The 12436-nt window shown below is 37.5% G+C and overlaps 1 protein-coding gene across 1 annotated transcript in view; it reads right to left on the reverse strand.

The window, feature by feature from the left end:
* Positions 1-12436, reverse strand: part of MDN1 (midasin AAA ATPase 1) — an 87070-nt gene that overhangs the window by 70799 nt on the left and 3835 nt on the right. Inside the window, exons 4-13 of the mRNA XM_031057598.1 lie at positions 12192-12299; positions 11919-12111; positions 9729-9941; positions 8392-8523; positions 6810-6913; positions 4773-4887; positions 3046-3239; positions 1953-2034; positions 1177-1272; positions 85-197 (exon numbers count right to left, since the gene is read on the reverse strand). Of these exons, the coding sequence (XP_030913458.1) occupies positions 85-197; positions 1177-1272; positions 1953-2034; positions 3046-3239; positions 4773-4887; positions 6810-6913; positions 8392-8523; positions 9729-9941; positions 11919-12111; positions 12192-12299 (1350 nt within the window). The remainder of the gene's footprint in view (positions 1-84; positions 198-1176; positions 1273-1952; positions 2035-3045; positions 3240-4772; positions 4888-6809; positions 6914-8391; positions 8524-9728; positions 9942-11918; positions 12112-12191; positions 12300-12436) is intronic.

The raw sequence follows: 12436 nt of genomic DNA on the forward strand, positions 1-12436 counted from the left end.
TTTTCCTTAAACCCTGTGACCTGCAGTCTATTCTATTCCCCCACAGAATATTTCAATTCACATGGAAACTACAGGATATTCTACCTTTGAACAGTGAGAGCCTGGTTCTGCTTCTTCACCAGAGTCACTCTTCCAACAGAGACTTCTTGTTCTCGCATTGAAATTTCCGGTTTATAGAGTTCACAGAAGAACTCCACCTGTGAAAAAAGCATCAGCATTTGCAATGCTAATGTTGCTTACATCACAGTAACAACACCCACACCATGCTACCAGTATTATTTTGCAGCAAGTTAATTTTTAATGGTAAAATTCTCTAATTTGGAGGTTTCACATAATCATCACCTAAAAAGTGAAGGACCTCAGTAGTGTTTTTATCTGTACAAACAACTTTCAACTTAATAACTTGGTAATAGTCTTTGCCACTGTATTTCTACTTCATCTACTTCCACAGTAGTCAACTACACAAACTTGAACAATTATTTTAACAATAAACAAACAGTCTCCCTTTAAAAAAAAACCTTTGTGTAAACAAGGATATTTTGCCACTTGCAGGGAATAATACATTCCTGTAATGAAATAATGCAAAGGACAAAGAGAAAAACCCACAGAAGATTCGGGGATCCATTTGTCAACTTAAAGTAACAATAGAGGGAATTTGCTTTGTAGACTTCTACTCAGAAATAGTTGACAAAGAAGTTATTTTGTTTAATTCTGTAATTTATAGAGCTCCAGAGAGGCAGCTGATTTTGTAATCAGTGAGTACAGAATAAGTAGCAGTAAAGATCATGTTTCTCTCTGATCTCTCTGTTTAAGAGCTTAACATTCACTGTAAACCACTTAAGTAAAAACACATTCTTTGCTACCCTGTGCATATAGTGATATCATGTGCTTAGGCAGCTGTGCTGCTCCAGCTGTGAAATCCTTTTACATCCTGAGGCCATTTGCTCTAAAATGGGTTGCCTGGAACTTTGAGAGAAAAAAAGAAACGCAGCTGATGATAAAATAGGAGAAAAACAGATCCTGGGATGAAAGAGAAAGCAAAAAAAACTGTTTGGGACAGAGAGGTGGGCATAATTTAAAATAAAAAGTAGCGTAATGTATTTAAATTAATCATAGAAAAATCGCAAGCTATAGAATACTACCCATAAAGATCATGTTAATTGTAGCTCACCATACCTTTTTTTTGGAAATGTTTAAGTAACTTCCAATAACTTTTGCCATTTTCTGTCTGCTCCCTTGGTTGGACAACATGGCTGTGAAACAGTCCAGTGCCTGTCAAGGAGAAAACCAACTTGAAAACTAATTTTGTATGACTTTATCTGACAAAGCATCATCTTAATCTAAAGGAACCCAAATCCAATCCAACCATTGCAAATAAAACTATTTCACTGTCCTCTGATGGAGCTAAACAACAGAGTTCAAAAAGATGCAATAAGAACTTCTAAACTCTGTAATGTAGTGGGTTTACACCAAAAATAAAAACTTTTCAATGCCCAACCACAAAAGCTGTTTTTAGACTAATGGACCAAAATGGAGATGGAAGTAACATTATAAGATCTCACATCTCAAAACTACCTCTAAACAGATGCACACCCAAAAAGTCCTCAACCTATACTGTAAACTGATGAGTAGGTAAGAAAAGTAGCCCCATATTACAAGAAAAAGAAAGGTCTCAGCCACATACAGTCCCAGCTTGTATCAGTTACAATTATTTCCCACCATGTGGTTTGTAAGACAGCACAAAATTCTTTTAGCACCTTACTGCAAACAACTTTCTTAGTAGCAACAAAAGCTTCTGATCAGAGAGATCACAAACATTCCAACTACAGTCCAATTGCTTCAAAACAAAACCAAACAAATTCCCATCTCACATTCCCAAAGAGAGCATTTCGTGAGACATCACTAGAATTTGGGATCAATTGGATCAATTTCTGCACCCAGTCTTACCGCACCTCCTGAAAAATATTCACTGCTGGGGTTGAAGAATTACTGTCAAAGTTGCAAGCAATCCTGCTGCACCAATTCAGTAGGTCTCTAAAAAGAAAAACCAAAAAGATTTGGTACAAACATGCCAAAATACACAGCACCTTCTTTCATGTTCAGCTTGGGTCACGACATCATCTTGTGGCACTTGCATGTGCAATTGCTGTGCAAGTTGTACATGGGAAGACACAAAGGACAATAATTCTGAGGGGCAGCTGAGCACAGACCAACATTGCTTATGAACAGATCATACATACTCCCATTAAATCATAACTTTAACTGTAAAATCAAAGGTATTATAGAATCCAGAAAGGTCTAAACCTCCCATTTTTTCAAGATACAGGTTCCTTACTGACAACAAGATCTTCCAAAAGGCAAGAAAAGGAAACTTTATTCTAGAAAAAACTGTCATTCTTATGCTCTACAAAAATATCAGGTACTACCCACACCTAGCATTTACTAACTAATTCACAAAGCACTGCTGGTTACAGAAATTCCAGATGAGTAGAACTGACATTTGGTAGGAGAGGAAGAAATAATTCAGCATCAAATTACATTTCATCACAGAATTTCTGAAATTACAGTACATTACAGATACAGCTATTTTCAGTCACCTTAAGTTATAATGCTGAGTGTTCAGCATGAAATAATCAAGATAATATACTCAGTTACTGAAAATGTTATTTTCTAGCTACTGAGATAACATTATAAGCACCTTCCAGTTCTTAACTAGTGCCAATATCTTGTGTTAACAATAATTAAGAATAAATTCATATGGCCTGATGCCAACAAAGCACTGCATATGACAGAACCCACACATTCCCCCATGCTGCCCAAAAAGTAAGTATAGCAAATAGGAAGTTGAAATAATCCAGAATGAGTTTAATTTCTTTAAATTATGTATTAATCATTATTTTAAAACAAAAAATGTATTTCCCAGTTTTTCACATTTAATTATTAAGCTATCACCATTATTTCTAAAAAATTAAGAAAAATAACAAAAATAAACCCTTCTGTCTCTGTAGCTGGCTGACTTCCAATAATCATATAAGAAAAGACAACCTTAGAGATAGTTCTCGTCCTTCCAGATTTGGTTTCTTATGTTCTGATCTCAATTCTGATGCTGCTTCCTGCATGTGACTGGAGCCAGCAGCACTGTTTTCTGGTGCCTGATACTTGTCTCCTGCAAGGTCAATGAAAATGTCTAGCAAGTGATCTGTCACAAGAGCAAGGTTGGGGTATCTCCTTTGGAGGATCTGAAACCAGAAACAAAAAAAGAAAAAAAATGAAACAAAACAACAAAACAACAAACCCATCCACATTGGAAAGAAACCAACAGCACCCCAGTTTTTACTGGGAGATGCTTCAATAGATATAGCTAGCAAGCCACATGAAACTGGTCTCCTACAATCTCTTTTCTGAAGAAAATAGAAATCATGACTACTATGATACTGATTTTGATGTCAAAACCAAATTTTTCCAGCTCAACTCTACTCCAGATAATTTAATACATTTGCACAAACACCAACAGGAAGAATAAAAAGTACATTCAATCCTATCTGAACCCAAACCATGACCAGTTTACAACTTTACAATTGGTAACAGAAGTCCTTACCTCCCACCCTTATTTTATTGACTAAATTAATATTGCATTTAAATTGTCTATTCACTGTGCTGACAAAGGCACATTAACGGGATAATTTTTCTTTTGTAATTTCCTTTCAGCTCAGTTCTTTCCACTAAAGCTTGCCAACCAAAATACTGCTTCTCAAAATTACTTTTCACAGATACAGGCCAGGAAAACTGGTCCTACCCTGCCGGACAGACTTTTAAGATTAACAAAAAGATCGTGAGACTTTTTTCAAGGCAAGCAAGTGGGTGTACCACTGTGGAATCTTAGTGCTCAGTTTATACATTTTTGTGACTTAAGCTACAAAGTTTCAGAAAAAGAATAAAAATAACCTGGTGGAAACAGACATAGCTAACACTGAAGTTTTGTTTTTTTCATAAGGTTTTGATAGTTGTTCTTGCCCCAGTCCTAACAATTAGCTGAGAAATGACAAGATAGGAAAAAAACCTTACAGATATTTAAGACCACCTATAATTGTGCTGGCTGCTGAATGAGACCAAAGGAGTGAATGAATTCTACTGGAAAAACTGTCTTCTCCATTCTAGAAAATTCAGAACTTTCTCCCCAACTCTTCTGCTAGAGACTATTCACTACGTTTTCCCTCAGCCAAGGTTCTTCTAGAATCAGATCCTGTTTTGAGCTCTATCACAAGGAGAATCTCCAGAGAATTGAATTTTCATATGACCCCTAGGCTGTTTTAATCTTCTGAAGAACTACACAGAGCAAACACCTCCCAGAGATGCTAACAAAAGAAAGATGGTAATAGAAGCAGTTATTTTTATCTGATAACTGACCAACTCTTTTTCAGCTCAAAGCTTAGAATGCCAAATTAGAGTAAACTCAATTTTCTTTTTTGCTATTTCTCTCTGCTTTCAAGTCCCTGTGGGCTAATAAGCAGCAAAGTAACTTCATTCTTAGACCCATACAAAGACAATCGTGTCTGTCAAGGCAAGTTCCAAGAATCCTGGTTCAATTCACTTCAAATTTTCCTGACAAACTGCCTGTTTACTTCAAAATTGGCAGCACAAAGCTAAAATTGTAAGGGTCTATTGTAGAACTTGAAGAGAAAATAAGGATTCAATTAACTACTGAAAAACATTTATTACCCTAAGATGAAACAATTATTCACATGCCACAATGGAGCAACACACCCCCATACCTCCTTGAGCTCTCCTTTGCTCATGTTATCCAGATGTATTTTGGTCCAGTATTTGTCCAGAAGAGCAGCATGGCTGCTTTGCTGCCTGTACCAACCTCCACCACAGCTGAATATCCTAAATCAAAACAACAATGAAGAAACACAGCATGCTGAGTGTGGCTGAAGAATTCAGCATTTTCAGTGCATTTCTGTGCATCAAAGAACATGTTACAGCTGCTACAGCATAATGCAACAGGCATAAATGATTCTGTCACTGTACTGTCATGTACCCCACCTTGCCTATCCATGCTTTCCAAATTACTTGTTATCACAGTCTTTTTCTTCCTATATGCCAAAATCTCCATTGAGATATTTTCAGAAAGACTTATCAGTTGTCTGTCAGAAGCAATACACAGAACCTTTTGTAAAGGGAGAAACCTGACAGAAGCCTGTGAAGTACCTTAAAGGATCTGTGATCTTATTGCAGAGATGTAGGAAAAGCATCTTCAGCACTGTCCCCTCCACAGTGTTTCACAATTCTTCTTCCTTGTCCTCCAGACCCAGCTCTTTCCATCATATATTTCATTCTCTTTGTTCTTTTACTACAGCAATAACTATTCAGCCATGTGTTTTTATCCATTGTAAGAAGTAGCCTTGCACATGCAAAGCATTAGATTTGGGGTTGTGGTTTGGCTTTTGTTTTCTGGTGGGTTTTCATTAAATTTTTTCTTCTTTGTTGTATTGTATTTGGTTTCAGTTGTTAAACACTATTTCCCAGCTGTAAACTGAACAGATTTACAGAATCTACTCTAACAAGCCTAATGAAAATTATAATTTGCTGCTATACAAACTGTTCACTGATGTGCTGGTTTTGGCTGGGGCAGAGTTAAATTTCTCCATAGTAGCTGGTGTGGGGCTGTGTTTTACATTTGTGACCCAAACAGTGCTGATAATACAGGGATGTCTTAGTTACCCCTGAGCAGGACTTCCAGAGAGGCAAGGCCCTTCCTGCTTCTCAGAAAAGCACCAGCACCACCCAGCAGAGGTGGGTGAGGGAACACAAGGAGCTGGGATGGGACATGGCCAGGAGAGCTGATCCCAACTGACCACCAGGATATGCCATATCAGATTCCCAAGTGACCACAACGATATCCCATATGCCATATCAGCAGTGCCCAGCATACACAGCTGTGGGAAGAAGGAGGAAGGGTGGGGATGCTCAGAGTGATAGGGTTTGTCTCTTTGTGTGGAAAGCTTTTGCTTTATCTAAACTCTATCTCAACCCATGACTTTTCCCACTTTTACTCTTCCAACTCTCTCCCCCATCCTGCTGCAGGAGAGTGAGCCAGTGTCTGTGTGGTGTTTAGTTGCTGACTGAGGTTAAACCATGACAACCATGCATAAAGAAATACAAATTCTTATGAAATGAGGCAACCAAAGGAGTGAAATACAGAAGACTCGATTCCAGAAAAAACAGATCAGAAAAACAAGTTTATAGAAGTAAGACAAAAGCAGAGAAATTTGTTAAAGGCTTTGAAACAAACTACAAAACATTCAAAAACCATGTAACTGCCATTCCCTATATAGATCTCCTCACCTTTAACCTTGATACAGTATTACTTTTTCCTATACAAAAAAGTTATTTTGACATCCAAGGCAGGAGCCACTACAACAGTGAAACAATCAGGCAGAGCATATTGTATCTTTTTCTGGTTAGAAAACATTACAAACACCTATATTGACACTATAGCTATTTCATAACTATCAATAATAAACCTTTTTCACACATTCCTATGAGTGGTATTTTGTCTTGGTGATGGGTTGGTTTTGTAGGGTTCCTCCTAGCAAGGTTCATTTCTTCAGCCTTGCTGAAGCTATTTTTCTGTACAAACATTGGGATTCACCCCAAGGCTGCTTTTAAGTGAAAAAAAAAATTCACAGTTTCTATGACTTATATTGCTAGTTAATTGGAAATTGCTAAAACACTCCTATAAAAGTACCTTGGACTTAAAAATAGGATACCCATGTTCTCAATCTCATTTAAGTTTACAAACCTACCTCCTGGTTGCAAAAAATTGGAATCCTGGTGCTACTTTTAAACAGTCACCACGACCAGGAATCAGTAACTCTCTTTTCTCCAAAAGTGGAATCAGGATAGAGATCTGGAGAGAAAAAGGAAAATTATAAAACTTTTTTTTTTTTTTGGTGACACTAACAGACAGCACAACCATCCATACTTATTTCACACTTGAGATGCTGGAGCAATGCCACTGAGCACCATTACATTGCCAGCAACTGCTATTTCCAGAGATACACTTCCAAGTGATGCTAACAGGAATTGCAGAGTTCCCAGCAATTTTAATCAGCATTGGAAGCCAAAGGTGTAATGCTTACTTATTACCTTTTTGCCTCCCATATTCAAATTTAATGGTAAGACAATGGAAATGCCAGCCAGTACACTTCAAGTCCAAATCAAAACTATTTATTTTAAAATTATCAGATTACTTATTAGACATATACAAATCAGAAGCTTTATTTTGTTTATGTGCCTGAACGAAGATGACCTGTGCCTCAAGGATGACATTCTCAACCACAATCCTTTTTCAGTGTATACACTGCTACCCCAGGAGAGCTTGGTATCTATTTATAAAATCTATCCTTCCCTGAGGAGGGACAGTAATGGTGGTGGAAAGAAAGAAGGGAGGTATGACTACACCAACCCCTCAGCACAGAGGGAGCACAGAGATCCTTTGATATGGAGAAAGCAGACAGGATGCCTGCAAGGAGGACTGAAAAAAGGGATTTGGTGAATGCAGGATACTTCTCAGGGTATGCTCATCATGAGTGCACTGAGCTAAATCCACAGAAGCAAAAAAGTGCACAACCTCCTAGCAGTGAACTGTCTGTACATACAACCTCTATTCACTTGCTTTTTTATACACTTTCTATCTCTATACCAGAAAGCCTAGAACCTAATAAACAAACTGACAGGTTATTCAGTCACACAAAGGATGCTTTATGGAACAGGTATGAAAGGAAACAACCAGCAGAACGTCCAGCAGGCCTATGCAGCAAAGCATCTCTATCACACCATGCTTGCAAATGACTTGTTTTCAGTAGCCATTACTTCCAGAGGCAAGGATGATTGACTAACTAGTTGTTCTGGAGCCAAAAAACCAGGAAATCTGTTAAAACTTATAACGCTTAGTGCAACAGCATCCGTATTTTTAATACAGAAGAAATGTGCAAGGAAAAATATGTGGAAGGGAAAAAAGGGCACACAAACAAAAGGAGTCTAAAGCCTCATATATTGACAATATTCTGTGGTGTTTAGGGCCACATTTGGTTTCAAACACTAAAACACTATTAAATAGATACATTATCAGACGCATTATCAGTGTCAACCCCAGTTTTCAGAGTGAAATCTGTGATCGGTGTCAGGGTCATGACTACTCTGTAACAAAGACAAAAACTAATGAGGTGTGCAAACATGTGAACCAAGACAGGTGAATTCTTTCTAAGCCCTTCTAAAGCAGCAGCACTTTCAGCGTGCTGCTCCAGACCCCTGGTGATCAGACTCTCAAAACTGCCATCATGGGCATTAAGACCAGTACCTTAAAGCAAACATAAAGCTACATACCACATCCAGAGGAGCATAATCAATATCCTCCAGGAGTATCCAGTGACCTTTGGTAACAGCTTGTGTCAAGGTGCCAGGCTGCCACACAAACTCCCCTGGTACATCTGTGCACCGATACATGCCCAGCAGCGTCTGTGACAGAAACAGGCACATCAGAGACCTGGGCACTGCCTCCCCAGGGGAAAGGATGGCAAATATGACCAAAGCGGGGACAGAAGTGACACTTTACTTCTACCTCACTAAACAATCTGGCTCTCTGTGCCCAGCATTGCACTTTTTTTAATTAAGAAGAAAAGTTTCCCGCCTCCGGTGGCAATTTAACTGAAATAATTAAAACAAACCAGCTAATTGGAAGTGAATTTATGAGCTGTGCCATCCTGATTTACAAGCAATCTAAAGTAACACAGGAAACTGTCTAGGGTCACACCAAGCTTTAGTTTATGTTTTTGAAAAGTCTGTGACTAAGGTAGTAAACAGAACTATAAGGCAAGTTATTCACAGGTCAAATCCAGTCAAGGCTTTGCTTTTCTCTCAAATTGTAACTTCAATATAAGCATTGCTTTAAAAACTGAGTTTGTGATTTTACTGCTACATATTTTATACCTTGAACTTCACCACTTTTTCTTAAATATGGTGGCCTTACTCTTGCATATGAGAAGATACAGTCTGTGAGATGGTGAAACCAGGTGCTCCATGCAAGCAAGAAAGGTGCTTATGGATGCTAATAAAAACCTTCTGATAACTTCTGGTAGATACTAACCACCTTTAAAAACTAAAAATAAATTGTGCTAAACAACATAACTCAAGCTCCAAAATTCGGTATTAAAAACGAGAAGTACATAAAATTATCCACAGATAGAGCTTAATCATTAATATGTAACTGCAACTCATCTCAACATCCCAGTATCTTATTTTATCTCACCTTCATATCACAAAAAAAGGCATCAGATTAAACTGATATTAGCTCACTTAAACTGAAATAAGAGTGTTCATACAACCTTTGGCACCACAATCCTGCTTTTTCCAATACAAATCCATTTTTTTAAATTTAAGGAAAAAAAAACCTCAAAAGTGCTCTTCCACATAGAAAAACCCTGATAAAACATAATTTGAATGATACAGGTTTAGCAAAATTACACAACGAATTTAAAACCTACTGGAAAATAACAGTTATTTTTCCTGTTTATTTATTCATTCTCACCAATATTAAGACCAGTACTAAAGAGCTGGGCGCTGGGGTCCTTGGGTGATAACATTATATTACTAGAAAATTAAGTCCATGCTTTAAGTAAAAGTCATGTCACATGATTCAAACACCAAACAAATCCATCAGTTACCTTACTATCAGTTTGATCTCCAAGCTGAACTTTCAAAATATGAGGAGGTTTTGCTCTTCCTGTAACAGCTGCTAAATATTCAATTAAAGAAGTTTTGCCACATCCTATCGGTCCTTCTAATAAAACAGGAGTCTGATATGATACAGCAATAGCAAGGTTTTGAAGATTTGTGAAGGCAGATTCAACCAAAACAAAATTGCTGGTGTTATTTTCCTGTTCAAACATAAAATTTTGGGTTACTACACTTGAAATTACTTTTCTTACAGTTGTACCACACAGAACAACTAGGAAAGTGAGTCTAACAACAAGAAAAATTTTGGCCTGCAGATCTGAATATAAAATAAAATAAAGGAGTCTAAAGTTGTATTTATTAACAGATATCAAAATAGATTTCATAAAAAAGCTATTACAGGTGAAACACTTAATGAAAAGTATACATACAACTTGATGCCAAAGGGAATTCACACTAAGTTGTCAGTAAAGGCACAGTAACTATTCAGTCACAACTCATGTCAATCAAATACAATTTGCAATATGAATGAAATTAAGTCATTGGAATGGATCCAAATCACAGGACAAATCAAACAGCAGTTGCATTCAAATGATGCAAATATGAATATTAAATGGATACGTGTGAGTATTTACTTCTTTCTGTAGAGGCCAAAGTATAAGATCATTAAACTCAGTGAATGAAAAAAAAAAGTATATTCAATAACATTTTCATTTTATTCAAAATTAAATTAATTCAGTTTATTGAATGGTAATTAATCAATGCCATGGATAATCTCCTAATCTTCTGGCTTTTATAGTAACCTATCTATATATGGCACAAAAATTAGTGCTTTGTGCCTAAAGGCTCAGAGGAAGGAACTCAGAGCATAGAAACAAGTGTCTTGTATTTAAGTCTGACCTTTTTCCAGATATAGCTTGATGTACTTCTCTGGAAACAAGAGAACCTGCTTCCCCTCACAGTTTGCTCCTATGTCTTCATCAGATCTCCTAAACTGTCACTGGAACCTTCCTATTCTAACTGGAACTACACTGTAGACCAGATCAGTGGAATACCTGTGGCTATTAAAAAATAAAAGCATTCCTTTCAGGGAAGCTCTCACCTCCCTCAGAGATAAAAGAGTATTCTTTCAGTAATCCAGTTTACAGCATGGCCTGGCTTCAGCAGAGCTACAGCAGCAGTGATGCTGCCATGGGAATAAGAATCTTCTTAAACAGCTCTACAGTTTCCCCTGCTACAGTGAACTCCAAACCGCTCTCTCACAATCCTACAAAAAAATCTCCAAAGGCTAGAAAACACTGAATTCAAAAACAGAAGTGGGGAGAAAAACAGCGTTGGGGGGAAGAGGAATTTGGAGGGAAAATCCTCTTTCCTTGCTTCAGCCACTCAAATAATTCTGGACACTGGTACTCTTCATTCATTTCTTTCTCCTGTTGTAGATCATTGTTACAAAATTAAACAAAAGAACTCAGCTAAGAGCTAGAACTGGTACCTAAAGGAGAAAAACAGTCAGGAATACTGGCTCTAGCTACAAAGAGGGATCTGAACAGCCTAAGTTACATAGCAATTTAGAAGAAAAAAGGTTAAATACTGTTTGTTTAAAAACGTTTATGCCTCCGATAAGCTTCCATAAGGCACTATAGTCTACATTACACTTTCTCAAGTGGTGACAGTAAATTCTTGCTCACTTCCTTTCCCCTTTCTCTCTGTCTTATGGAAGAATTTAAACAGCAGCCTTGTTTTCTTCTTTTCATAGAAGAACTGAGCATATGTTTGGAGAAAGGCTGCATACAAGATGCCTGTATAGCACAAAACCCTACGTCAATGCAGGTAAAAGAAACTGTCCCCGATCCTGGCTTTAGTCAGCTATGGATTGCCACCCCAACTGAGACTGAAGTTACTATGTTAGGCTGAATATTCTTTTGTAGTATGTTTGTACAAACTGCTACATGAAGGTAAAATGAACAACACTATTGCTCTTTCACTGCTTCACTCCACTGCAGAGCTTCTGAGTGGCACCAGAATTATGCAACACTAGCTTACAGCACACAGTGAGAAAGATAAAGATACACACATTACCCACAGTATCTCAGTACCATCCAATCACGAGAAAAAGTCAGTTCACTGTACTTAGAAATTCCTAAAACAAAAATGTACTGATTTAACTGTGGATTACATACCTGCTCTTCAGAAACATGCTGTAGTCTGGGCAGCACAATGCCACAGACAGCTACTACACGTGCAGAGAGGTCGCCTGACACAACGTGTCCCTGTGTATAGTGTGGTTCTTTCTCCTTTTGCCAAAATGAGGAGTCTGGATTAGCCAAAACTAAGGCTTGTTCCACATTCTGCAGCTGAGATTCTTCTAGCAACCTGTGAAACCCATGTTTATTAACTCAGCTGAAAGTCATCAAGAAAAACAAATAGTGTTCAAGATTTTTAAAAGTCCTTACTTCAGTCTGAAATGTACCAGCTCCTCAGGATTGAATATCTTCTTCAGGAAAGATAATTTATGCTCATCACTCATGCATGTAACCAGAGCAAGACAGTTGGAAGTATACCTAAGAATTACATTTAGAACAAAATACATCAGAACAGTTTTAAGGAACGTAGTTTGACAACTGTCAGTTGCATAACAAAACATCAAGTTTGGAAAAACATGCAGAAAACTTTATGCGTAGGAATTATTTGAGCACTA

This window comes from Geospiza fortis, unplaced genomic scaffold, assembly GCF_000277835.1.
Source record: "Geospiza fortis unplaced genomic scaffold, GeoFor_1.0 scaffold264, whole genome shotgun sequence".
Classification (NCBI taxonomy): Eukaryota; Metazoa; Chordata; class Aves; order Passeriformes; family Thraupidae; genus Geospiza; species Geospiza fortis.